Source organism: Adiantum capillus-veneris, chromosome 28, assembly GCF_014529385.1.
Source record: "Adiantum capillus-veneris isolate H3 chromosome 28, ASM1452938v2, whole genome shotgun sequence".
Lineage (NCBI taxonomy): Eukaryota > Viridiplantae > Streptophyta > Polypodiopsida > Polypodiales > Pteridaceae > Adiantum > Adiantum capillus-veneris.
This window is the reverse complement of record NC_140958.1, coordinates 17,382,629-17,410,236: the sequence shown is the minus strand read 5'-3', so window position 1 is coordinate 17,410,236 and position 27,608 is coordinate 17,382,629. Positions and strand designations below refer to the sequence as shown.

The window sequence follows — 27,608 nt, the reverse complement described above, 5'->3', positions numbered from 1 at the left end:
TGTAATGTGTAGAGCATAGTGAGTTCTTATTAGGTTTTTACAAAAGAATATGTGTACATACCTGGCGGCCCGCCCACTTACCTAGGCGACCACATTGGGCTTTATACCCCAACAACCTCCCACTTAAAGTCCAATGTGGTACTTTAAGTGTGAGAGAAGCTACTATACAAGCTAATATACAAGAGATGTAGAGAAGTGATGTACTACCCTACACCTAACTGCTTGCGAAAATGCGCAAAGCTCTCTGAGGGAAGTCCTTTTGTAAGTAGATCAACAGGATTTTCTGTGGTGTGAACTTTGACAAGCTGAAGTTGCTTATCCTCGAGCATTTCCCTGATGAAATGATACTTCACATCCACATGCTTTGTCTTTGAGTGATAAACTGGATTGCGAGCCAATTGTATAGCACTTTGACTATCACAATATAACACAGGCATCTCTTCTTTGATTCCCAAATCTGTTACTAGTCGATTAAGCCAAATTGATTCTTTGCATGCCTCTGATGCTGCAACATATTCAGCCTCTGTAGTAGACTGAATAACACAATCTTGTAATCTAGAACACCATGATACTGCTCCACCAGCCAATGTAAAGACATACCCTGACGTAGACCTTCGGTTGTCTAAGTCACTTGCATAATCTGAGTCTGTAAAACCCTTTACACTTAGCTCCTGACTCCCATAGCATATACGCATACTCTTTGTAGCTTTCAGGTATCTCAATATTCCTTTCACTGCCTCTCAATGTTTCTTGCCTGGGTTTGACATGTATCGACTTACTACTCCCACTGCAAATGCAATGTCTGGGCGAGTAGCAATCATTGCATACATCAAACTACCCACTGCAGACGCATATGGAATCTTATCCATTTCAGCCTGTTCTTCCTCAGACACAGGACAATCTTGTTTGCTAAGTTTCACATATGGTGGCAATGGAACACTCTGGCAATGGAACACTCAGTGCCTTTCCCTTCTCCATATTGAAACGTTGCAAAACCTTGTCAATATACTCTGTTTGAGATAACCAAATCAACTTCTTTGATCTCTCTCTCTCAATGCGCATACCAAGTATATGACTTGCCTCACCCATGTCTTTCATGTCAAACGATTTTGCCATCTTTGACTTCAAAGCTGAAATTTCTTCCAAGTGCTTGCCAGCAATCAACATGTCATCCACATACAAAATAAGGATCAGCCAACTACCATCCTTAGCCTTCTTTGTATATAGACAATGATCGAACTCACTACATTTGTAGCCTTGAGAAAGCAAAAACTTGTGGAATTTATGGTACCATGCCCTCGGTGATTGTTTTAAGCCATAAAGACTCTTTAACAACTGGCATACCCAATCTTCCTTGCCTTTCTCAACAAACCCTTCTGGCTGCTGCATGTAAATTTCCACATCTAAATCACCATGCAAGAACGCTGTCTTGACATCCATTTGGTGCAACACCAAATCTAATATGGCAACCAATGCAAGAAAGCATCTCAATGTAGTCATCTTGACCACCGGAGAGAAGACTTCATCAAAGTCAATGCCTTGTTCTTGCTTAAAGCCCTTGGCAACAAGCCTTGCTTTGTACTTTGGCTGACTATCATGAGTGGTGATCTTATACATGTAAACCCATTTACAAGGTAGAGCCTTTTTGCCCTGTGGTAATTTAACTAGCTTTCATGTCTTGTTTTTATGCAGAGCTGTCATCTCTGACTGCATGGCCAATTGCCAATTCCCGGAGTCCTTCATTTGCACTGCTTCCTTGTAACATGAAGGCTCATTGCAATCAGTCAACATGACATAGTTCATAGATGGAACAAACCTATCAGGAGGTCGCGTGACACGTCCAGATCTACGCACAATAGGTGGCTCAGGCTCAGCCACAACCTGTGGTTCCACTCTATCCTTTCCTTGCTCCTCTTGAGCCCTGACATTTTGTCTTGCACGTGCAGGTCCATCTTCTTGGAAGACAACTCTTCTAATCTCCTCAACCCTCTCTGGTTTAGAATGATATTTGGATTCATTAAAGTGAACATCATTGCTGCGGACAACCTTTCTGGATTCGGGATCCCAAAGTCTGTACCCCATCTCACCAGAATTACCATAGCCTAGAAAGATGCACTTTCTACTCTTTGGCTCAAGTTTGTTCCTAAATTCCTTTGGAACGTGAGTATATGCCTCACAGCCAAAGACTCTGAGATGCTTGTATGAGGGCATTTTGCCTGACGATACCATCTCTAGCACTGAATCCTTCTGCAAAACCTTGCTAGGAGATCTATTTACAAGATGAACAACTGTTGATACAGCTTCAGCCCAAAACCCATTTGGCAGTTGTGCATTAGACAACATACTTCTGACCTTCTCTTGTATGGTCCTATTCATCCTCTCAGCAACACCATTTTGCGGAGGATTGTAAGGAGCAGTAAGTTCACGTTTTATACCTTTTGACTCACAAAAGTCCTGAAAGGCCTTTGAAACATACTCTCCACCATTGTCAGTGCGTAATCATTTAAGCTTCTTGCCACTCTGATTCTCCACAAGTGTCACAAACGTTTTGAAAACACTAAACGCTTCATCCTTGTGCTTGAGAAAGTAAACCCATACTTTCCTCGAGTAATCATCTATAAATGTCATAAAGTAAGAAGCTCCCCCTAGAGATAGGTTAGGCATAGGTCCACACAAATCACTATGAACAAGTGCCAACTGTGTCTCTCTTCTACTGCTTCTATGCGTATGTGGCTGCTGTGTTTGCTTACCATACAAACAATTTTCACAGAATTCAAAATCATTAAATGAAAATCCAGGCAAATAACCAGAACGAGACAAGATTTCCATTCCCTTCTTGGACATATGTCCTAACCGGCTATGCCACAAAGAAACATTCGGCTGCTCGGTTACATTGATTACATTTTTAGAGACATTTGATACATAAATCATGTAAAGTCCTCCAGACTTTACTCCATGTGCTACTGTCACAGAACCCTTGGATATCTTCCACATGTTCTGTCCAAAAGTGGTGACGTAGCCAGCATCATCAAGTAAACCTATGCTGATCAAGCTCTTTGTAATTGCGGGAGCATGTCTCACATTCTTCAGCGTGAAAGAAGAGCCATTCTGAAACTTCAATTGAACATCTCCAACACCTAAGATCTCACATGTTTGCCCATTGCCTAGCCGAACATGATCTTTAGTGGTCACATAAGAGGTAAACCACTCCTTGTTTGGAGACACATGAAGTGATGCTCCTGAGTCTATAATCCAGCCACTCAGTGCATTTCCATCAGATGCTGTAAGAAGAGCTGAGTCCATTGTATTCTTCAAGAAGTAGATGTCTCTGGACACTAGACTGTCATCCTCTGCAACAGTGTTTGTCACATTTATTTCTTGAATCTTCACTGAGGACTTGTTCTTCTCACCATGGTCTTTAGCTTTCTCTTTGCCTTTTTCTGCTTTCCATTCTCTGCAGTCTCTTTTCATGTGACCCTTCTTGCCACAATGGTAGCATTCTATGTCACTCTTGCCTTTAGCACTGCGGGACTTGCTACGAGACTGATTCCTCTTTCCACCTTTGTACTTTTCTTTGGTCCTTCCCCTGACAATTAAGGCTGTTCCTTTGCCTTTGTCCATTGTCTTTCTATTGGTTTCTTCAGTAAGCAGACTTCCTTCTACACCTGCTATGTTCAAACCATTTGGAGGTGCAGAATTACTCAAAGCTGTGCGAAAAGTGTCCCAACTTTCCGGCAATGTGATCAACAGGAACATAGCTCTAACAAGTTCATCAAACTTGACACCTTGAACTGACAACTAACTATAGATTGTGTTGAATTCATTCAGATGATTGGACATAGGTGTCCCTTCTTTCATCTTCAAGTCAACAAGCTTCTTAAGCCAGTATACCTGTGAAGCTGCACTCTGCTTCTCATAAAGATCACTCAGCTTTAACCATGCTTGATAAGCCGACATCTCGTCTGCTACATTGAAGTAAACGCTTTCTGCCAAAGTCAGCATAATGGTAGAAAGTGCCAATTCATCCATTTCGCTCCATTCATCTTCGTCCATATCTTCTGGTTTTATCCCCTTGAGCGTTATAGGTTTTATATGCTTCTTTTGTACCAACACGTGCCAAATCTGTTGCTTCCACAATGGGAAATTGGTTCCATCCAGCTTCTTGATATTGTAAAGAGCAGTGTCCTATGATCCAGCCATAGCTACGCTTCACTGTAGTTTACTTTCCTGGGAAAAATTCGGCAGAGTTTCCCCTGTAAACTGACCTCTGAACCAATATCAACCTGTCAAATGAACCAAGAAAGCTTCAGATTCTGCAGAAATTTTGGCAGTCTCCTTTGTAAAATGGCTCTGGTGTACTAAAAACAGACCAAAAAACAGCTCAAAAAACACTCTCTCTGACACTGTAAGTTGCGGGTAAACCTGTCCTGCACCTGTACTGTCTCTCACTGTCCTGTCACTGTCCTATAAGCATAGTCTGCGACAATGCCTCAACGGCAATAAAGCAAAGATGCAATCCCAACTGTCTAACTCATAGTCAATACATCCTAGCTGCCTATCTAAGGGTGCTCGAGGGATCGCTCCAAGACCTGTATCACCGAAAGGATCTCAACATTCGAGAATCCCCCATATCAATAAAACCTCACTCGACCCTCAACAAAGGCTGCAGTAAATCTGATAATACATAGACTTCCCACAAAGTCATACATCCACAAATTTCCCACTGTATGCTGTAACCGCTGCGGCGGTTGTTTGCTGCGTGACTCACAGCCAACAAACCCTCACCAGACATACATCATCTCTCACAATACATCCCATGTGGAAGTACCTGCAATGTCAGGATGAAATCTGGAATATCAAGCAGCAAACACAAGCTACCTGATGAACTAGTGGATGTCGCCTACAGTCTGTGTGTAGATGCGCCCGTGTCGTATGTGACACGCCTCCAAGAACTGTGAGCCGTCCTTCGATGTGTAGACAGCCACAAATCAACACTCTGGGAGTGTCGATATCCTCAGCACCTGCAGTCGTAGGCCGAAAACCCCAAATTTGCAGAGTCGGATCTACACCCGCTGAGACCACGTAGTCGAAAATGGCCTGCGTAGAACTTTGTCGAAGCCGAACGGTGGCCGAGATGACCTCAGAATGAAATTCTGAGAACACCAAACCCTTCGGGCTTACCCACAAGATTTGGGGCCGTGTCTTTGCCTGTCAAATTTCACTCCAATCTGAGCTGGTGACTCTAGCCTCCTGGAGTGCTGCCCTGAGCCTCGATCTGAGCTCTGATACCAGTTGAAGGAGTACGAGCGGAAGTGCGACGCGAGAGAGAGTGCGAGAAGAAGAGCACGACGATATGGTGAACTCGCTCTACTGTAATGTGTAGAGCATAGTGAGTTCTTATTAGGTTTTTACAAAAGAATATGTGTACATACCTGGCGGCCCGCCCACTTACCTGGGCGACCACATTGGGCTTTATACCCCAACACGGCTCTCGCCTTCATTCTAGCTTACCCATATAAAATGCCACGAGCTCACAAAAACAATGCGTCAATCAGATAATGACTTCATTGCCATTCTCAATAGAATACGCAAAGCAAAACGCACAGTCGAGGATTTGTTGCTCTTGAATACCAACATACCAACAAGGTCTTTAACAAATTGACAACACCCCATTTATACTTTACCAACAACTTGAAAGACTCACATAATCGACTTGTTTTTGAGGAATTGCCTACTCACGCATACATAATCCATGCGAGAGACAAGCACCATAAAACTTGCTCAAAAAACCTAGTTGTTCCAAACAACCCACAAAACACAGCAGGCTCGTCCTCAACCTTGGAGCTCAAAGCAGGAATGATTGTCGAGCTTTGTGGTGGCAATATCTATATTTCCGACGGTCTTGCGAATGGCGCAGATGGAATTCTGAAGCTTGTGGACAGTAAAGCTAACTGTCCCATTGCATGGATAGAGTTTTTTGATTCCTCAACACGCTGCAAACAACGACATGTGAACCAACACCTTAATATGATTCCCATTAGCCCTCAATGGACACCCATTTTTCAAACAACAAAAGAATTTCAAGTTGGTAAAAATGCATTGAACAGTGTCTCGAACTCAATTTCCAATACAAGCAGCGAATGCACGCACTATCCATAGCTCACAAGGCTTGACAATGAGCATAGTAGCCTTTGATCCGACATCAATAAACTCACATGGATTGGTTTACACAACTCTTTCCCGCATCAAAGATCCATCAAACCTCCACATTCTCAATCCGATTCATCCAGCTCAAATCAAAGTCGACAAAATTGTGCTTGATGAGCTTGACTGCCTCAACAATGATGCCAAATGGGAGTATTTGACAAAATTTCCATTCGCATATAAACACACACATCATATCATCCAATCATTGAACATCGTTTCTAGTCACAAATATCTCAAACATATCAAAGAGGATTTGAATTTTACAAGTTCTGACATTCTATGCCTCCAAGAAACAAAGCAAAAAAATCCTTCCAGCGATCTTGCACCAAAGTTTCATCATGTCCATCACCACAGCAAAATAGGTGTTTCAATCTACTACAAGCCTAGTATCAAGCTCCACTCTGCAAAAACATTCCTAGCTCCAGGAATAGAAATCATTCAAGTTATATTAGCCATTCATGAACACCTTGATTGGGAAATCATATGAGTCTACAAATCACCAAACACATCTTCAACCGCGTTGGTCACACAACTCTATACCTTGCTGCAACAATTCCATTCTATACGAATGAGTGTCATCATGGGAGACTTTAATGTAGACAATGAGCCCACAAACAATCAATATCGTTACTTGGAGGAGAAGCTCCAAGCACATGGCTACACACAACAAATTCATGATGTGACCTCTATGTACAACTCAAAGCTCGATCATGTTTGGATTAAAAATCCCCCTGCATCATTCATCGCAGGCACACGATTTTGCTTTTGGTCCGATCATTCATCCACATATCTAATCATTCCTAAATGATTCTTATACCTCCCTCCCTCCCTTTTTCCCGTCATCTCTCCCTTCCCTCATCCTCTCCACAAAAACAAACCATGTTTCCATATTCTATGCCTACCTTCATCCTCAAAGGACAAAATTTTGCTACTCTTCAGCCCTTCATTGAGGCGGACATTCTGTAATGTAATTTGCTAATCACTTTCTCAATCAATGTGACTTCTGTCCTTGCGCATTTGTGTTTCCCTTCCATGTTCTTAATTTGTTTCATCTATTGGCAGGCCTTGTGATTTTATCACTTGTTTTTTTCCTTTTTGGTATTTAGCCACTCCTATAAAAGGAGATGCACGGGAATTTCCCGGGGCTATTGCCGATTGAAGCTTTTTTTGCCTAGGCAATCAGTGAAACCAGGATATGTTGCCGAGGATTGTGCTGGCTTGGGATACGTTGTAAATGATTGTGTTGGAATAATGAAGGAAGGCCCTCATTGTTGTCTCTTGGCATCGATCCCCTCTTTTCCCTTCTCTTCTCTGCTTGTGTGCGTGCGCTTACGGATGTGTGTCAGCGTGTGTCCCCCCCCCCCCCCCCCCCGAGGTCTTTTGTGCAAAGAGAGATAGAGAGAGGTTGTGTGCGTGTGGAAGGCTGTGAGTTGAGCAGAGCGGAATGATCGGGTATGTTAGTTGCAAAGCATGTGTACGTATAGTTGTGTGCAAGCAGTGATTTGATTGCGGATAGTGTCGAGTTTTGAAGGTGAACTCTAGTGGATTGGGTCGTTGTGTATACCATGGGCTATAGTGAGGCATTGTGTTGTGTTCTAAGTGTGTTCCCCTTTTTTCCTCTGCAACGCCCCTAGCATACATAACAACCTCAAGAAAAAACAAATGTGGTAAAGCCTGACTCTTCACCATACATCGTGCCATCTCCATAATCAACCTATTTTCCTTTCAGCAACACCATTTTTTTGAGGTGTATACAACATTATACATTGGTCTTTTATCCCACAACTAGCCAAAATATAATCAATTCATGAGACATATACTCCTTCCCCACCCCCCCTCCCCCCCGATCTGAACGGAGAGTGTCCATAGTACATTTAGAGACATTTCAACCATAACAAAAAATTGATTGATACACATGAACATTTACGACTTAGCTTTAGGTGGATACACCCATGCATGCTTGGAGTAATCATCAATGAAAGTCACAAAGTACAAGTAATTACCCAAGGATGAAGTTTGCATAGCCCAACAAGCAGCACTAACGGACAAGTTGTAACCTGCATGTAGGCCTACCAAAATATACTTTCACAAACATGCTTGAAAGGTGCTTCAAACATTGGCAAAGAAGTAACCATATCAGATTCTTGTAAACATAGCAAGCTGGTAAAATTTAGATGCCCAAAATGTACATGCCAAAGTTTGGCATCTAAGATAGCCTTTGAATCCACAATTACATTTGTAAAATTTAACGGATGCTTGTCATACAAAGTGAGCTTATATAGCCCCATGGCACAAAATGCCAGAGACAACAATATTATCCACCAAAATTGAGATCATGAACTGTACATCTGTCATCCATAAATTTGACAACAAAACCAAGCCTTGCAAGTGCAGATACAAACACAAGATCTTCTTTATCCCTGGGACATAAAGTGCATCAACAAGTGTGAAAGAACTACCATTCACAATAGTTAGTACAACCTTTCCAACTCCTTTGATCGGATAAGAGACATTGTTGGCATGAGGTATCATGTCCTTGTGAGGGATAGCCTCGATAAGAGAAGTAAACAAATCACGATGCAAAGTAATGTGCTCTGTAGCACCACTATCAAAGTACCAAAAATATAATTCTACAGCAACCGACATACATGCATCATGGACAGAAGGGTCATAGTACACTTTGTAATGGAAATGGCCTATGACTTTGAGAGTAGAGGAATTAGAAAAATTATAGAAAACACTTTTGTGAGATTACTTGGAGAGCATAGAGGGTGAACTTAATTGATGGTAGCAACATAAACATAGTACTTAATTAACTTGGCATGAGCAATACTTTTGCAAGAGAGAGAGTTTAAAGAACTTGACAACAATTGAGGACCGGATTTACGTGGAGCCAGTCCCCCCTCCAATAGACTTTTGTATTAAAGATTCTCCCATCAAGAGAGACTTGGTATAATACAATCTTTGTGTTCCTTGTGACTTAGGTGATTCAATGAAGATGGAAAGCTTCATGCATCATGAGCATAACATAAACTTTGTAGAGAGCATTAACTATCCCAAGCCTCAGTCCCAAGGCCTCAAACTCCTTTGAAGGTGGAGAGAGATAGCGGGGAATGAGGGTAGGGAAGAGGAAGAAAAAACATTCCATAGGAGAAAGACGTAGTTCCTCACTTATCATCACTCTTCTTGCTAGCATACATAATAGCATAGTAATGAAGATGGAGAAGATGGCAAGCTTAAGCATTGAAGCATGGCTCTTGGTTGGATTTGCATTCCATAGTCAAGAGTGTTGGTGTAGGCTCTCACTTCTCAACAAGCTTGGAGAAGGAGATGGAGTTCCTCTACTTTCACCAAGTGAGAATTAGTGAAAAATGAGTGTGTGAAAGGGTATATACCCCCAAGCACACCCCTTGCTTGCTTTGGTCGACCCCTCCTTTTTGTTCAAGCTTTAAGCTCATTGGACCCCTCTCCTCCTAGCCAATCACATACATAATGCATTTCAAGAAACATGAGTAGCATTTGGACAAGTGTCCTCCTTACATCTTTGAGAGAGAGAACTTGAAAATATCTAGATATTTGTTGAATTGAACTAGAAGCTCATTGGTCCCCTCTTTAGCCAAGCCAATAGGATTCAAGAACACCATGTGGCTAAGCATAGGGAGAGCCTGACATGTGTCTATGTGCCCCTTGAAAAGTGGGTGCCCTTTGGGTCACTGGAAGGTTAAGTGAAATATTCCCCTAACTTTTGGGCTTTCCCCCTCCTTTTTAGGGTCTCTTTCTTACTCAAGCAACTTACCCCCCATGCACGGGAAGCTTCTCAAGCACCTTCCTCATCAAGCATGACAAGCACCTTAGTCGACAAAGACCTTAGTCGACAAGCACCTCAAGCACCTTACTCATCAAGCATGACAAGCACCTCAAGCACCTTAATCACCAAGCATAAGAAACACCTCAAGCTTGGACTGGGTTCCCACCTCAAGCACAACCCTAACTTGCTTAAGGTCTAAGGACTTTTAACACTAACCTTTGAAGGTCTTTAATGAAGCTAGCCCTAAGGTATTTTAAGCTCCATTAGATGCACGTTTCTCTTTGATAGACTACTCGTTTTGGATCCCTATTGAGATGTAACTATCTCTCCTCTTGGTCCCCTACTGAGATAAGTCTAGAAGCACTTATTACACATTGCTCTTTGGTAGACAATCTCTTTTTGGACCCCTATTAAGATGTAACCATCTCTCCTCTTTGTCCCCTATTGAGATAAGTCTAGAAGCACTTATTACACATTGCTCTTTGGTAGACAATCTCTTTTGGACCCCTATTGAGATGTAACCATCTCTCCTTTTGGTCCTCTGTTGAGATAGATCTAGAAGCACATGTCTCTATTCTAATTCTCGTTCCCGTTTATTCTCCCACATTAAATGGTCAGTTTAATATAAGAAAATCATTTGGTAAAGTTAGATATTATATTTTATGACACACTTTGCACTAAATTTCCAATGTGCATCCACATGAACATCACAATCTCCATTTATAGAAGATTCTACAATAGCTGCACTAATAGTAGATCAATCCTCTTTCTTCTTGGCTTCTTTTGCCTTCAACTTAGGGCATTTCTTATCAAGTGATCATTAGCCTTGTAACATCTTCTTCTTGCCTTTTTTGCTAGAATTCACAGACAAATTGTTGCTTACAGAAGCTCTAGACACATGTGACCTACTACTCATAGAAGAACCTCGAGAAGTGGTTGCATTGTTATAATCACCTCTTCAATAAAAGCCTATTCGATTGCATACTATTTAACCTTGTTCTTTCTTGAAAGTGACTCCTGTAATAACAATGTGCATAATGCATCAAACTTGACAGCTTGAGGGTTTCCTTGGGTCATAAGTCTCCAAGCACCAACAAAATAAGTATACTATTAGAAATAAGTTCACCTGTAGAAATGACTTGCTCACTGATATCCTTGATACCACTAAGAAAAGTGTCCATATCATATTTCTCTTGCATAATCTTCGACTCCACCTCTTTACGCAGAGCAATTTTAGCCTTATTGTGACTTGCATAAAAACCAACCAGAGTATACCAAGCTTGTTTTTATGTTTTGAGGAGTAATAGTGCACTTCACAGATAATGAAATAAATGCATGAGCCTGTGCATCTCTTACATTCCAATACGAATGCTCAACCATAGGCAAAAAAACTATAGTAGCAGTTGATTTTCTAGAACTTGCAACATCCTCAAGAGAGCCTATATCCATAGAAGGTGGACGTACATCAATGCCTTACACAACATTCCAAACACACATCATGTAACCCCACATTGGGTAGTTATCCCCATCCAATTTGTCCTCAACAACAAACCCGTTTTAAATGATATGAATAATATTTTTCTAATTTAAGTAATATGTGTACCTCTAGTCAAATTTATTCGTATATCTAATCACAATTTGTATATTTGTATTTTCTTATACATACATAAGGTTTGGTCACATCTGGAGTATTTTCTTGTGCACATATATGCTCTAGTGTAGTTCATTGTACGGTTCAATAGTTTGTAAGATTCAAACCATTGTTGGGACAATACACACAAACACACAAGAGATCAGATGATGGCTCTCATACCACTAGGAGGACCAAGGCACACCCTAGCCCTCAATCAAAGGCGCCCTCACGATTGAGATGAAAAAGCACATTAAGGCTCCACCCAACCAACACTTTATATAGGCTAGCCCTCCTCCTCCCTATATAAAGGATCCATCTCTCGAGTATTCCCTAGACCCTATTCATGTATGCTTCCAACCTCGACTTGTAGGTTGTGAACTTGTGTCCTGACGCTCATACTCCAAAGACCGCTAGAAGCCAACTCCTATGTAGTGTTGTTCCTTTGGTTGAAAGCCTCTACACATGAGACGTTGATAAATGTAGCATCTTTGTTGAAACATAGTAGAGGTCTTGGAAGAGGCTAGAACTAGAGAAAATGCCATATGTGGATCCACTTTTCACACCATCGAGGACAAGTAGTAAATTGCTTGAATTTTAGATAGAGAAGGTGGCCATGTAGCTGCAATTCAAACCCACTTTGGTTTTCAAAGGTTTCGTGTTATTGGTAAAAATAATTGTGGAGGGGGTCACCAACACTGGCGAGTATTTTTTTTTGAGGAGCCCCTCCTCTTCAAAAGAATAACAGAGGAATGGGAAGAGAGATCAAGGTTAGACAATGACAAAGGCAATGGGAAAGATTGTTGGGCAATGGGAGAGCTCTAGAGGCAATGGGAAGGACCCAGAAGAATCTGGGAATCCTTAGGATGAGAATGAAAGGGGTCGCATCAAGGAGATCCACTGATGAGTGCCAGTGGCACATAAAAGTACAAGGTTTGCTCTATATACCTCGTTTAGGAAATTAGGAATCTGAGAATATGCCCTTCAAAGCTGCATTTCGCCAGCTCGAAGACTGTGGGTCTCGCTCTGCGAGTCTGGGCTCTTGAGTCTTGACTGCGTGCACGCACGACCCAATTGCCGATAACCCATGGTCCCATCCCTCTCTCTCTCTCTCTCTCTCTCTCTCTCTCACACACACACACACACACACACACACACACGCGAGGCACACATTTCAACACACAAGCTCGCAACGATCAAAGCCCACACCCGGACCGTGGACGTTCCCCGAATCCCCCCAGTCACCCTGATGAATTCTGCTCTTCTGCTGCAATGCCATAGCCACAACCAGAGCATGCCCACATGCACAAGCCCGTTGTAGAGCCAATCTTGGCCCCTGGAAATAAAGGCCACTTCAATCTTGAGCAATACAAAGCTGCTCTGACGAAATGGCACGCCTGCATTAACAATGCAGGGTACTTGTGCCTCCTCCTCCCTCTTCGTTGTTGTCACATTGATCATACTCTCTGCATTGCCGATCTTTGGCGATGAATCCACTCCCCTGTCGGCACTCCATTCAACTCTGCAAGACCCATCTCTGCACCTCTCAGACTGGAATTCATCAGGCTCCTCTTTCTGCTCTTGGTACGGAGTAAGGTGTGTGCGCGAACGCGTCTACAGCATCACACTCTCAGACCTCAACCTTGCAGGCTCGCTTCCCGCTGCTCTCGGACAGCTCTCAGAGTTAACAGCGCTGAATTTGTCCTACAACAATCTTTCAGGGTCGATCCCATGGGAGCTTTCGAATTGCCGCAAATTGCAGGTTTTGGATCTAGGAGAAAACAAACTATCTGGTGCAATCCCTCCGGAATTGGGAGGCTTAGCGTTTCTGCTCACATTGGATCTTAGTGGTAATAAGCTCTCTGGTGGCATCCCATGGCAGCTTGCAGGAGCAAAGCGCCTTCGCACGCTCACTTTAGCGTCAAATTTTCTCAATGGCTCGATTCCCCACGAATTGAGCGCCTTGGGGTCTCTAGAGTTGCTCCTTTTGTACTCCAACAATCTGACAGGGTCTGTTCCCGCTTCATTTGGCCGTTTACAAATGCTATCAACATTTCGAGCAGGAGCAAATGCACTTTCAGGCACAATCCCAAAGGAATTAGGAAACTGTTCAAGCTTGCAAGTATTGGGGTTAGCCCAGAATAAGCTAGAAGGACAAATACCAGTAGAGCTTGGAAATCTGCAAAATCTCACCAGCTTAGCACTCTGGACGAACCAGCTTGTCGGCCACATTCCTTTGCAACTCGCAAATTGTAGTCTTCTACAGCTTTTAGCGTTGTACGACAACCATTTGACGGGAACCATACCTAGTGAGCTTGGTAACCTCCTCTATATGGAGAGGCTATATCTTTACAAAAATAAATTGAGTGGAGGAATTCCGACCAGTTTCGGCAACTACAGCTATGCAGTGGAAATAGATCTTTCGGAGAACAACATGACTGGAAGCATCCCCAAGGAGCTCACTCTACTTCAAGATTTGGTGTTACTTCATTTGTTTGAGAACTTCTTCACAGGAAGCATCCCCTCCAATTTAGGTAATATGAGCAGCTTGCAGGAACTTGACCTCTCCATCAACAGGCTAACAGGTAGCATTCCCCAATCCTTGCAATACATGCCATCGCTTGAATACATACGGCTGTTTGACAACAATTTGAGCGGGTTTCTTCCGCCCCTCTTGGGTCAATACAGCAATCTGATGGTATTGGATGCTTCGGTTAACCATCTCATGGGCAGCATCCCTTACAATGTATGCAAGAATGGGAAGCTCATCCTGCTTAATTTATGGTCTAATGATTTAACAGGAAAGCTACCAGATGGTTTAAGGAGCTGCAATTCTCTTGCCCAAATGAGCTTGGAGGAGAATAATCTTCTAGGAACAATACCCATGGAACTGAGCGAATTGCCAGACCTTTCATACCTTGATTTGTCAGAGAATTTGTTTACCGGAAGCATACCACCACATTTGGGCAACTGCACTGCTCTCCAAGGCCTCATTCTTTCGGACAACTACCTCATTGGAGAGCTTCCATGGGAGCTTGGAAAGCTACCTCAATTAGCAATTCTGAAGGTTTCAGGGAACAAGCTCGCCGGAGCAATCCCACTGGCAATTATCGAGAACAGAAACTTCTTGCAATTGGATCTAAGCAGGAACAGGTTTACAGGCTCAATTCCTCGTGAAATTGGCTGTATGTCCCAAATAGAGCAGCTTGCCCTTGCTGACAACCATTTAACAGGCACTCTTCCGAAAACCCTCGGAAACCTTGTTCGGCTTACTGAGCTGCAACTTGGAGGGAATTCCTTCTTTGGCCAAATACCACCCGAGCTTGGTCGTATGACAGGTCTTCAAATTGCTTTAAACCTTAGCAGCAACAATTTAACAGGATCTATTCCAGCAGAGCTTCGATCTCTCTCATTGCTAGAATATGTTTATCTGCAGAAAAATAAGCTTTCTGGTGAAGTCCCTGCCTCGTTCGCCACCTGGACAAGCTTGGTCATTTTTAACATATCTCACAACAATCTTATAGGTCCATTGCCTGACTCAAAAGCATTTCAAAAAATGGATGTAAGCAACTTTGTTGGCAATCCTGGGTTATGTGGAGGCTCTTTGCTTGTGTCATGTGGCAATAGCCCTCCTCAAGAAGAATCAACTGATTCGACTATTCAAGATACAGCCTCGGCCGGAACGGTTGCGTGTGTGGTTGTTTCAGTCATTGGAGGTTCATTCTTATTGATCATGGTTGTAGCCTGCTGGTTGTCCGCAAGGCCAAAAACGCAAGAGCCGACAATTGTTATTGAGAAGGATCAGCCTGACCCTTTCTTCTACCCTAAACCAGGCTTCACCTTCCAAAGCATTCTGGAAGCTACCGGATTTTTTTCAGATTTCTCAGTGATCGGGAGTGGAGCCTGTGGCACAGTCTACAAAGCCAAACTGCCATGTGGGAAAGTTTTTGCCGTAAAGAGGCTTGTTTCAGACACAGAGAGTGCAAGTCTGGATAGCAGTTTTGATGCTGAATTGAGCACATTAGGGAAAATTAACCATGGGAATATTGTGAAGCTGTATGGTTATTGTTATCATCAAGAGGCAAATCTTCTTCTTTATGAGTACATGCCCAAAGGGAGTTTGGGAGAGCACCTGCACAATGGCTCATGTGATCTGGATTGGGATGTAAGATATAACATTGCCTTAGGAGCTGCCCAGGGTTTGGCATATTTGCACCATGACTGCAAGCCTCAAATCATACATAGAGATATCAAATCCAATAACATACTTCTTGATGATAATTTCAAGGCGCATGTAGGAGACTTTGGTTTGGCTAAGCTGATTGATTTTCCTCAATCGAAGTCTCTATCTGCGATAGTTGGATCGTATGGCTACATTGCACCAGGTGAGTTTCTTGTTTGCACTCTTAAGGCATGTAAATATTTTTTTTATCCAAATGGTGAAGCTAACAGTGTGGTTTTGCACATCATGATGTTTGGATGTAAAAGGCTCTAGTCAGAAGTGCCTAATATTTGTACCCAATAGCTTTCAATGTTGTTATTAGAAGGTGATAAGGTGCCTTCCATTAGGTTTTGTAGCAAGCACCGTGCTCAGCATTCATCTTTGGGATGTAAGGTTTTTAGTGCTTTAGACTCCAGTTATATTGAGCCTCTGTTCTCTGTGTATTACACAGAGAACATGCGGGAAGTGGAATGCACATTAATTAAGGACTACTACACACATTGTCGGATTGCTTTTGTAGTTAGAGAGCAGGCAAAACCCTTGCATTAGTCACATGGATGCAATTGATATAAGGTGGGACATATGAGCCTCATTCACACAACCCTTTCTTTGAGAACTTCTCTGAAAGGGGGTGTGTAGCTCGCTAATCTAAGTTTTTTGCCTTTGCATAACTAGTTGCCAACTTCAATCGCTACTATTCATACCCTGCTAGTATATTCAATCATGCACTATCTTCACCTTATACTTTTACAGTTATTAAAACAACAGCAGGCATGCAGTTTCGGCTTCACTTGTCACGTGACACATCTAACCCTATGTGTACGTGGACAAGCTACTTCATGACATGGGTTCAATTCAGTTCAATCAGTCTAGAATAGGAAGTGAACTGGCAACTTTGTGAATCTGTTCGCAGACCGTGCATGTCGAGACACTTAGAGTAGATGCATATCCTCTGGTTGCACACAACATGATCAACAACAGTACCATCAGAATCCATCAGGAGCATTTTCCAGTGCATTAAACGTATTTTCCCTATTTTTGACATTTTTCACTTATTAAATTTAAGTGACTTTTGTTGGGAACTAGGTAGGGCAAATTTCATATGTTTGTATATAAGAAACCTAGCGCTACTTTCTGGCAAAAGAGGTAGCAGGAGCTTCGGTTCAACAGGCACCTTCTCAGCAAGACCCCCCTCCCCCCCAAGCAGTTGACCTAGATCCAAATTCAGCCTTGGCGTTTTTGCATGCAATTCAGCCCTTGGCGTTTTTGCATTGCAGATCTACAGATCCACAGCAAGGCACAGTAGATCCACAACAAGACACAACACACTCCCTAGCGTTATCAGATTTCCACAGTAGAGACCAGATCAGCCCAATGTTTTTGCATCACCCTTGGCGTTTTTGCAGATCTTCGCGACAGAATGAGCCCATAGACCAGCGTTTTCAGTTTTCAGCAGTTAGAACCCGCAGAAGAAGTCCCAAACCTCCAAAATCTCACCTTCCCGCAGCAGATCCTCGCCGCACGGTTAGATCCCGCGAAGTTTGCAGATTCAGCCCGGAAAACGCAGATTTCAGCATCTGCGTTTTCAGCGCGTCGTCGTCGTATCGTCGCCATCGACATAGAGTCAGAATTCAGCAGATAAAGATTTGCAGATTTCAGCCCTTAGCGTTTTCAAATTTCAGCCCGTCTCGTCGTCGTCCTCGTTGTCATCGTCGTCGACATCGTCGGCAAGTCCAAGCATTGTAGAGATTTGTGCAATCATAAGTAGACCGCTCTTTCCATAGAGAGTGGGGCCTTCGGAGGAGGGTTTTGACAAACATTCTGGTGTCGTATTCTTCTCTCTCTATCTCTCAGTCTCAGTACCTTCATTCACAGTGTTCTTCACTTTGTTTGTGTCCATTGCACTCTCTCACTAAAGGAACGGAAGGCTCTCTCTTCCGTAAGTAAAAGGAACCTTGAGCACAGTTCGGAGCACTCATCTTGAGCAAAGTTCAACATTCACATCCGTTGCACCTTACATCACTATACAAGCAGCCGCTGCTTGTGTTGCTGCTTTCTATGTGTGGCCATTGAGCTAGTGATGTGTTTTGATTCTTGCTGCTCTCCCTACGCCATCACCCAACATCTTCCTCAAAAATAAAAGCATTGCCTCCCGTGGCTCCAATGCTTGGTGCAACAGCCCTATCTACTGCCCTACAGATCTTCATCGTCGCCATGTTCCCAAATTGCCGAAGGTTACATACCTACATGCTGCTCCTCTTCCTCGACATTGGCCCGCTGGTGCTACACCCTGCTATCGCTTTTCCCTCTCCTTGCCTTGCCACTCTTCACCACCACTGTCAGCTCCTATTGGTGCTCAACTCTCTCAGCTCCTATCGGCCAGCTTGTTACAGAGACGGCCTGACTCGGGGCTTTTTGCAGCAAAGAAGGTTTCCCTTCTTGTCAACTCTGCCACCACCAGTTTGGCCCTGACTTGGTTCTTGGCTCCCTCTTGCTGACAGTTACCCATGTATCTTGAGTCGTTTGGGTGGCTTTTGCCCCGCAATGCATGCTCGTCCAGATGTCACGTGACACATCCAACCCTATGTGTCCGTGGACAAGCTACAGCATGATCAGGGTTCAGTTCAGTCCAGTCAGTCTAGATTTAGAAGTGATCTGGCACTTTTGTGAGTCTGTTCGCAGACCGTGCATGCCCAGTCACTTAGTGTAGATGCATATCCTCTGCTTGCACACAACATGATCATCAGTATTCCCTTTACAATCCATCAGATTCCATCATGGGAATTTTCCAATGCATTTAGCCTATTTTACCTATTTTTGGTATTTTTCACTTATTAATTTAAGTGACTTTCCAACAAAAGTAGGTAGGGCAATTTTGCTAAGAAAATATATAAGCAAACCAAAGTTAGCACTAAATGGCAGAAGAGGCAGCAGGAGCTCCACGCTCAACAAGCAACTTCTCAGCAGACAACCCCCCCCCCCCCCCCCCCCCCAGGAGACCTAGCGTTTTGTAGATCCAGCATCACCTAGTGTTTTCACCTCAGATCAACCAGCGTTTTGCCTTTGCAGATCCCGGCAACAACAACATCTCAGATCAGCCCTAGCGTTTTGCATTTGCAGAGCCACAGCGACAGAAACACAGATTTTCAGCCCTAGCGTTTTTGCATCTCCTACACACCTTAGCGTTTTGCAGATTCCCCGCGACGGAAAGTCAAGGACCATCAGCGTTTTCAGTTTTCAGCAGTTAGTACCCGCAGATCAAGTCCCGAACCTCGCAGATCTCACCTTCCCGCAGCAATTCCTCGCCGCACGGCCAGTTTCCGCAGGTTTATAGTTTCAGCCCGAAAAACGCAGATTTCAGCATCTGCGTTTTCAGAGCGTCGTCATCGCATCGTTGCCATCGACATCGTTACCGACATAGAGTCAGAATTCAGCAGATAGAAGATTTGCAAATTTCAGCCCATAACATTTTTGGACAGTAGTAGAAAGATTGCAAATTTCAGCCTTTAGGTCGACTTCGTCATCACCGTCGTCATCGTCGACATAGCCTAGACTTGCACCAGTCTCATGCATCACCATTGTACCAGATTGTGCAATCAAAGTAGACCACTCTCGCCGACGAGAGTAGGACCTTCGAAGGAGGGTTTTACAACGTCTCTAGTGTCGTATCTCTCTTCTCTCTCTATCTCTCAATCTCATACACTTGCACGCACAGTGTCCATTCACTTTGTTTGTGATCATAGCACTCTCTCATTAAGAACGGAAGGCTCTCCTCTTCCATAAGAACAAAAGGAACCTTGAGTACAGTTCGGAGCACTCATCTTTAGCAAAGTGCAAACATTCATTCCGTTGCACTTACATTGGTATCAGAGCTTTGGTAGTGTTCTCTATCACTCAAGGACATAACCACAAGAATTTTTTTTGCTTGTTGCGGTCGCACGAACCCAAGTTCGCTTGGGCGTGTCGATTCCTATCGTGTTTTTGAAGAGTAACAGGAATCCCAGGAAAGAAGGGCTTGTCCAGCCTCCCCTTGTGTCTCTTTTCACTCATTGAGAGTAGACCGTGCACTTAGCGGCCGGCCAGTCGACAAGAGGTGGGAAAAAGCAACCTTGGTGTGAGCGCAAGGCCGCCAAGGGGTGCGCCCGCAGAAAGGAGTAGAACTCGGGTGAAGAGAAGATCCTTCTCAAACGCAGTTTGCAAGCGAAAGAAAACCTCAAGAATCCAAGAACCCAAGACCACAAGAACCCAACAAGAACCCACAACTTCAGAATGGTCGTCAACGAAATGGATACTTCGCTTGGAGGTGATGAGCATGAGAGAGGCTAAGAAGAATTTTCCCCACCAGGAGGTTTTTCCGACCCTCCCCCTTCCCCATCTACGTCAAGGATTGCACTAACTCCTATGGAGGAGTTGAAGCAGATGTTTAAGGAAAGACAGTTAGAACGCGAAGAAAGAAAAGTAGAAAGAAAGGCCTACGAAGAACGAAGGGCAGCCATAGATCGTGACTACGAAGAAGGAATGGCAGCCATAGAGCGTCAGTATGACTTGGAAGAAAAAGAAAGTCAAGCCAAATTTGATCGCGAGAACAAAGCAAGACAAGCAAAATTTGATCGCGAGAACAAAACAAGAATGCAAGAGATGTTGCGACTCTTTTCTCAAGTGCAGGCACAGATGTAAGAGATTCGGGAAAAGGGGTCTCTCTCAGTCTCTTCTTCTCCAAAGCATGACACACAAGATTTGCATGATTGTGAGAAGCATGATGAATTGAATGACAATGATTTGCATGATGATTTGAATGACAATGATAAGCATGATGATTTGGATGATAATAATGAGCATAATGATTTGCATGATCAAGATGTGATTTCTCACAAGCATGATGATTTGCATGATCAAGATGTGATTTCTCACAAGCATGATGAGTTGCATGAAGATGATGTGATTGTTCACAAGGATGATGTGTTAGTGGATGCTTTTTCTAGCGAAGCTAACCTCATTGTAGATTCGATCAATCACGAAGAACCGATCTTGGCTCTCAAGCTTAGGTCCAAAGAACCCTCAATGCAAGTATTATGTGTTCGCATGATTGATACGCACGTATTGTTCGAGTGTTTCATTCGTGATCGTTTCCTGTATTTTAGTCAATGTCTTTATGTGATCCCTTTTATTAGGCATGACATATTGTACGTTGAGCACGTTTCACTCATGAATGAGCACGAATGTATGCGGATTGTTCATGAAAAGCTGAAAAGTATGTATGTAAGGAAGTCACATTCCATGTCTCTTCCTTGGCATGACACATTCGTAGAACGAGCACAGGAAAGTATGAGCACCAAGCATGGGCATTTCCGTTGTGAATTGCCACAATTGATTTCTCTAGATCAAAAGAGAAAGATTCGATCTCATTGTTTGCATGTGTTTGATGAACGGTTTGTCACTCCGTCTATTTGCTCATCTACATTGCATGCATAGTCTTTGAGAAAGACAAGATTTTTTTCAGTCACTTTACATGGAATAAGTTACATGGAATAGGTATGTTCATGTTTTTGTATTGGAAGTGGTTTCAGGAATTTTCAGCCATGGAGATTCTTGAAGAAGAAAGAAGCAGGACTCTAGACGAAGTTGAAGCATTGAAGGAGCCACAAAAGACTTTGTGTCGCTTTCGGCGCGGCCCAAAGAAGCAAGCGTTGCAGACCTTTATGAAGTTCAAGTACTGCACGACCCACACATCAGATTGGGCCGGCGAAGAGTCCCTTCCAGGATTCCGGATGCTATTGGAGATCTCCCTCGACGCCATACAGTTCGGTACTAGTACCTCACTTTGAAAAGGAGCGGATGTCACGTGACACATCCAACCCTAGCGTCCGTAGATAAGCTACATCATGATCAGGGTTCAGTTCAATCAAGTCAATCTAGATTTAGAAGTGATCTGGCACTTTTGTGAGTCTGTTCGCAGACCGTGCATGCCCAGTCACTTAGTGTAGATGCATATCCTCTGGTTGCACTTAGCATGATCATCAGTATTCCCTTCAGAATCCATCATGGGAATTTTCCACTGCATTTAGCCTATTATACCTATTTTTGGTATTTTTCACTTATTAATTTAAGTGACTTTCCAACAAAAGTAGGTAGGGTAATTTTGCTAAGAAAATATATAAGCAAACCAAAGTTAGTACTAAATGGCAGAAGAGACAGCAGGAGCTCCACGCTCAATAGGCAACTTCTCAGCAGACACATCCCCCCCCCCCCCGCCCCCTCCCCCTAGGAGACCTAGCGTTTTGCAGATCCAGCATCACCTAGCGTTTTCACCTTAGATCAGCCAGCGTTTTGCCTTTGCAGATCCCGGTAACAGCAGCACCTCAGATCAGCCCTACCATTTTGCATTTGCAGAGCCACAGCGACAGAAACACCAGATTTTCAGCCCTAGCGTTTTTGCATCTGCTACACACCTTAGCGTTTTGCAGATTCCCCGCTACGGAAAGTCAAGGACCATCAACATTTTCAGTTTTCAGCAGTTAGTACCCACAGATCAAGTCCCAAACCTCGCAGATCTCACCTTCCCGCAGCAGTTCCTCGCCGCACGGCCAGTTTCCGCAAGGTTTATAGTTTCAGCCCGGAAAACGCAGATTTCAGCATCTGCGTTTTCAGAGCGTTGTCGTCGCATCGTCGCCATCGACATCGTCACCGACATAGAGTCAGAATTCAGCAGATCGAAGATTTGCAGATTTCAGCCCATAGTGTTTTTGGACAGCAGTAGAAAGATTGCAGATTTCAGCCTTTAGGTCGACTTCGTCATCAGCGTCGTCATCATCGACATAGCCTAGACTTGCATCAGTCTCATGCATCACCATTGTACTAGATTGTGCAATCATAAGTAGACCACTCTCGCCGACGAGAGTGGGGCCTTCGGAGGAGGGTTTTACGTCTCTGGTGTCGTATCTCTCTTCTCTCTCTATCTCTCGGTCTCATACACTTGCACGCACAATGTCCATTCACTTTGTTTGTGATCATAGCACTCTCTCATTAAGAACAGAACCCCTTTCATAATAACAAAAGGAACCTTGAGCACAGTTCGGAGCACTCATCTTGAGCAAAGCGCAAACATTCATTCCGTTGCACCTTACACCAGAGCATTAGGTTGCGACAAGGGCTTTTTTCGCATAATGTAATGGAAACCACTTGGAGGGCTTAGTCGGTACAACGAATCTTGCAAGCAAAGGGCCCTACATCGACTTTCCTTTGCTTGTCTTCATGGAGGTGCATAGATTACTCAACCTAACGAATATCCGATAGAAGCTTCTAGGGGGGTCTGCTATTCTTTGTTTTATCTTTTTTGTTTACTTTGTGTTTTTTGTTTCTTTCCTTGCTCTGGTGTTTTTATGTATGTGTGTGCACTGTGTTGGGTGTGTGTGTGGACTCTAGATCTTGGTTTTTGCATGCTTTGGTTTCCTCGTGCTGCATTGCAAACTTTTGGGTGAGAGTGTATGTGGGTGCATGGGTGTGGGTGAAGTCTGTTATATAGCGTATTTTCTTATTTGATTTCATTGGTTGATATCTCCTTGTCAGCTCTAATGCAGTGCTTTGTTGCTCATCTTGTGACATCGTCCTACAATTTCTTGGTGATGTCAGTTGCTTCTTCTCCCTCATCTTCGTCACCGACTACTCTTGTTTATCCATTGTCTTGTGACATCCTCCTACGATTTCTTGGTGATGTCAGTTGCTTTTTCTCCCTCATCTTCATCACTGACTACTCTCTCCCTTTTGTTTATCCATTGTCTTTTGTTGTCAAATTACACTAGTTGGCAGGCCATGCCCGATGTTTGAGCTCTTGCCATTGTAGATGTTCCTTACCCTTTTTACCACTGGTGGCTTTTGGTGGTTCATGTTTTTAGTCTACAGTTGGGTGACTACTCTCTCCCTTTTCTTTATCCATTGTCTTTTGTTGTCAAATTACACTAGTGGGCAGGCCATGCCCTATGTTTGAGCTCTTGCCATTGCAGATGTTCCTTACCCTTTTTACCACTGGTGGCTTTTGGTGGTTCAGGTTTTTAGTCTACAGTTGGACGTTTTGAGGCTTTTCAAGTAATAGAAATCAGCCTTTGTGTGTGTGTGTGTGAATGTGTGTGTGTGTGTGTGTGTGTGTGTGTGTGTGTGTGAGAGAGAGAGAGAGAGAGAGAGAGAGAGAGAGAGAGAGAGAGAGAGAGAGAGAGAGAGAGAGATGAAATGAAATGAAACGTTATATTAACGTCTTCAAAAGGCCAAAGTGTGATTTAGTTTGTTCTGTTTGTTTGTTTTTCTTTTTCTTTTTCTTTTCTTTTCTTGGTTCCTTGCTTTTATAGTTTTATGAGTGCTTTATTCCCTCTTATAATTCGTGAGTTCAGACTATTCTGAACTTATGAAGGTATATATATGAGACCAGAATGTTACAATGTGGTGGATCTGATACAAAGTCAGAGTAACAAAAATAACAACATAACATAACAAAATAAAAATACTATGGAATTCTAAGCCGCTCGATGTGAACTAAGCAGCTGGCTCGGATAGCTGTCACAAGACTGAACAGACTTTTAACACTTCAATAACAACTGAACTGAAAGAGAGAGACGACACGCGGCACGGAGTTGCGGAATTCCATCCCAGAGAGTGTTGGCCCCAAACCTTGGCACGATGCCTAGGGAGCGTTTCGTTGTATGCTTGAAAACCTTCGAACGACGCAGGCCGATGCCTGGGGAGCGTTTGGTTGTATGCTTGTAAAATAATTATTGTTGTGACTCCCGGCCCGGACCTGGATGGTTATGCGGGAGGAGTATTAAGAAGTCTGAGCAGTGGTTACTCTCAACACCTCCAAACGACGCAGGCTACGGTCTGGGGGGGCGTTTGGTTGTAAAAGGCCTCTATATCTCCCGGCCCGGACTTTTTTAGGTTAGGCGGGAGGAGTGATGAGGGAGTCGTTGAATATCTCCCGGCCCGGACCTTGTTAGGTTATGCGGGAGGTGTGTTCATCGGCGGCTTTATGTTTCTATGTCTTGTAACATGCATATGTAAGCATTTGTGTTGCATTGTGATGTGCCAACCACTGAATATTCCTAATTGGATGAGATTGCCTAGGTATGTAATTTTAGTGCATCAAGACATCCATGGAAGATCAGTATGGTCTAAATGTGATGGCTAATTTTACTACGCCGGAATATCAAGAGTTCCGATCTGGAAAAAGGAGAAGATAACTCCTTGATCAAAACAGACGAAAGGAGAAGCTAACTCCTTGATCAAAAGAGCAGAAAGGAGAAGCTAACTCCTTAATAAAAAACTTTTCTTATTTTCCAACAATCTAAAAACGCGCGCTCGTTGCTGCTGTGAAATGCACTTTCGGCATTTGTTTCAATTCCTTGGAGCAGTGTTTGGCGCGCCCAACTGCAGCACCCTTTCGTCGTCCCCTTCTTACGCCACAGTAGTAGACACAGATGGAGGCTCCAACTTCGCCACAGAGGGACTCGCCAGAAGCCCCCTCGCCCGACCCCGCTGAGCCCACCATTCGACTTGCTCTCTCGCCTACAGAGCAAGCGAGCCTTGCCGCAGAGGTAGAGCGATTGCAGGCGACCTCGGTCATCTGCAAGATTCTCGGCACCCGACCTAGCAGAGGAGAGCTGCGAGACCTTCTCCAGGCCCGCCTTCTCGCAGAGGTGGGAAAGATTTTGGATGTCCAGATTCTCGGACGGGGTTACTATCAGATCGAGTTTGAGTCCTCCGAGATGGCGTCCAAGGTCATAGCTATGAGTCCACTAGCCATCCGAGCATCACGTGCCCACTTTCGACAGTGGCGACATGGTTTTGAACCAGCTTCGGATGTTCTAGTAGAGGAAGCAGACATCCCCATCTCAGTCTGCTTTCCGGGTTTACGGAGGGAGTACCTACCACTTCTTTCCAAGATCGGTTCCGCCATTGGGATTGTCCTGGAGACACCTCGTACGGCAGCATCAGTAGCTGCAAAGGCGGCTGGCATTCCCTCAGTTTGAGTTTTGGTCAGAGATACCCACACGCTCCTGAAGGTTATCCTTTTACCTCGGGTGAGTGGGGGTTGGTTTCTACAGAGTGTGGAGTATTGGGGCCTCCCGAACCAATGCTTCATTTGCCGACAGATGGGCCATCTAACGAAGGCCTGTCCACGGAGGAGGCCGCAACCTGTATTACAGCCTCAGCCCCAGCCTGCCAAGGCTTGCCCGCAGCCACAGCCAACGGCACAGTGTACAGATGCAGAGCCGCAGCAGACCATGAGGCAACCTGTTTCAAGGTCCATGTTTTGTTCCTTGCCGCTAGGGGGACAGAGGCCTTGGACTCCGCAGTTGGTTTCTCCTTCCCCCTCTGTGGTAGGGCCGAGACAGAGTGGTCCCTTGACTCAGTGGTGGGATGGTTGCATACACAGGTCTTAGAGTTCTCTCACCACATGGGAGAACTTGGAGTTACAGATATGCTGCAGACTTTGTGGCCATTGGCCAAGTTTGCGGTGACACCCCCAGACTCAGCAAGATGTAGGCACATTGTGGTGTACTTCTTTGTTGATACGCAGTGTTTGCCTTGCTATGTATACATTCATGAGGACTCCTGGACAGAGGAAGTTGCGTTACGCACGGCTCGCTCTGCTTGGGCTTGGGCTAGGCACTCACTGCAGTCACGCCTATCTAGAGGACGCTCGGATGCGGATTACTCCCTATCCAAGCCTGCCTCGAAGATAGCCCGTCTTGCTGCTGCGGCAGCATCTGTTCTCTCTCGCTCCCCATGAAGATCGTCTCATGGAACGTGCAGGGACTCGGTGGGCCCCAGTTTCAGCGACAACGGGGCCGCTTGCGTCAGGAGCTTCAGCGTTGCCTTGTGGGAGGAGATTGATCTCCTTATGCTTCAGGAGCACCATCTGTGTGTGAGCCGCATTCAGCGATGTGGTCAGATTTTACGTGGACGTTATGATACCTTTTGGTCAGCTGCTTTTGGACCTGGAGGCATCCAAGGTGGGGTATGTATGACTATTGCGGACTCATTGCAGCAGGCCATTGTGGACAGAGGGATTATTGTGCCAGGCAGGGCTCAGTGGATTACTATGCAGGTTCAAGGTGGCCTTGTGGGCTTCCTGAACATCTATGCACCCAATGTGGCGAGTGCTCGTGCAGAGTTTTGGTCACAGATTGTTGAGTCTTTGCCGCAGGCCGATCATTGGTGTATAGGAGGGGACTTCAACATGTTGGAGGACCCTTCTGACAGGATTGGTGGCTGCCATGCTACTGTGCATGGAGTCGAGTTGGCAGCTTGGGAGAGGTTTTGTATGACTTTGAGGGTCTCGGATACATGGCAGCACTCTGGTTTTGTGAGGCCCCCAGACAGTCTTGCCTTCTCTAGATCGGACCACAAAGTGGGAGGAGTGAATCTATCGCGGATAGATCGCTTCTACACTAGTGACCACTTCAATGACTTGGGGGGTTCAGTGGGCATCCTGGCAGGGACTTCCTTCTCGGACCATGCACCAGTGATCCTCACGGTGGCAGACATGCAGAGGATTGGGAGCACGATGCTTCGCATCCCAGAGAGGGTCTTGTTGGACTCAGCACTCAGAGAGAGGGTAGAGGCTCTCTGGACAAAGGGCATGGACAACCAAGTTTCACCTGCAGACAGAGTGGCCTCAGGCCTAGCTCAGCTTAGCCACTTTTTTCTTCAGGAGTCTTTGGCTCGCTGGGCTGCAGCGAGGGAGGCGGAGC

General features: G+C 44.4%; 1 protein-coding gene across 1 annotated transcript in view; it reads left to right on the top strand.

Moving 5' to 3' along the window:
• Positions 1-12,352: 12,352 nt before the first annotated feature.
• LOC147420121 (uncharacterized) overlaps positions 12,353-27,608 on the top strand; it is a 41,009-nt gene continuing 25,753 nt past the window's right edge. Inside the window, exon 1 of the mRNA XM_086504201.1 lies at positions 12,353-16,030. Within this exon, the coding sequence (XP_086360327.1) occupies positions 13,054-16,030 (2,977 nt within the window). The 5' untranslated portion in view covers positions 12,353-13,053. The remainder of the gene's footprint in view (positions 16,031-27,608) is intronic.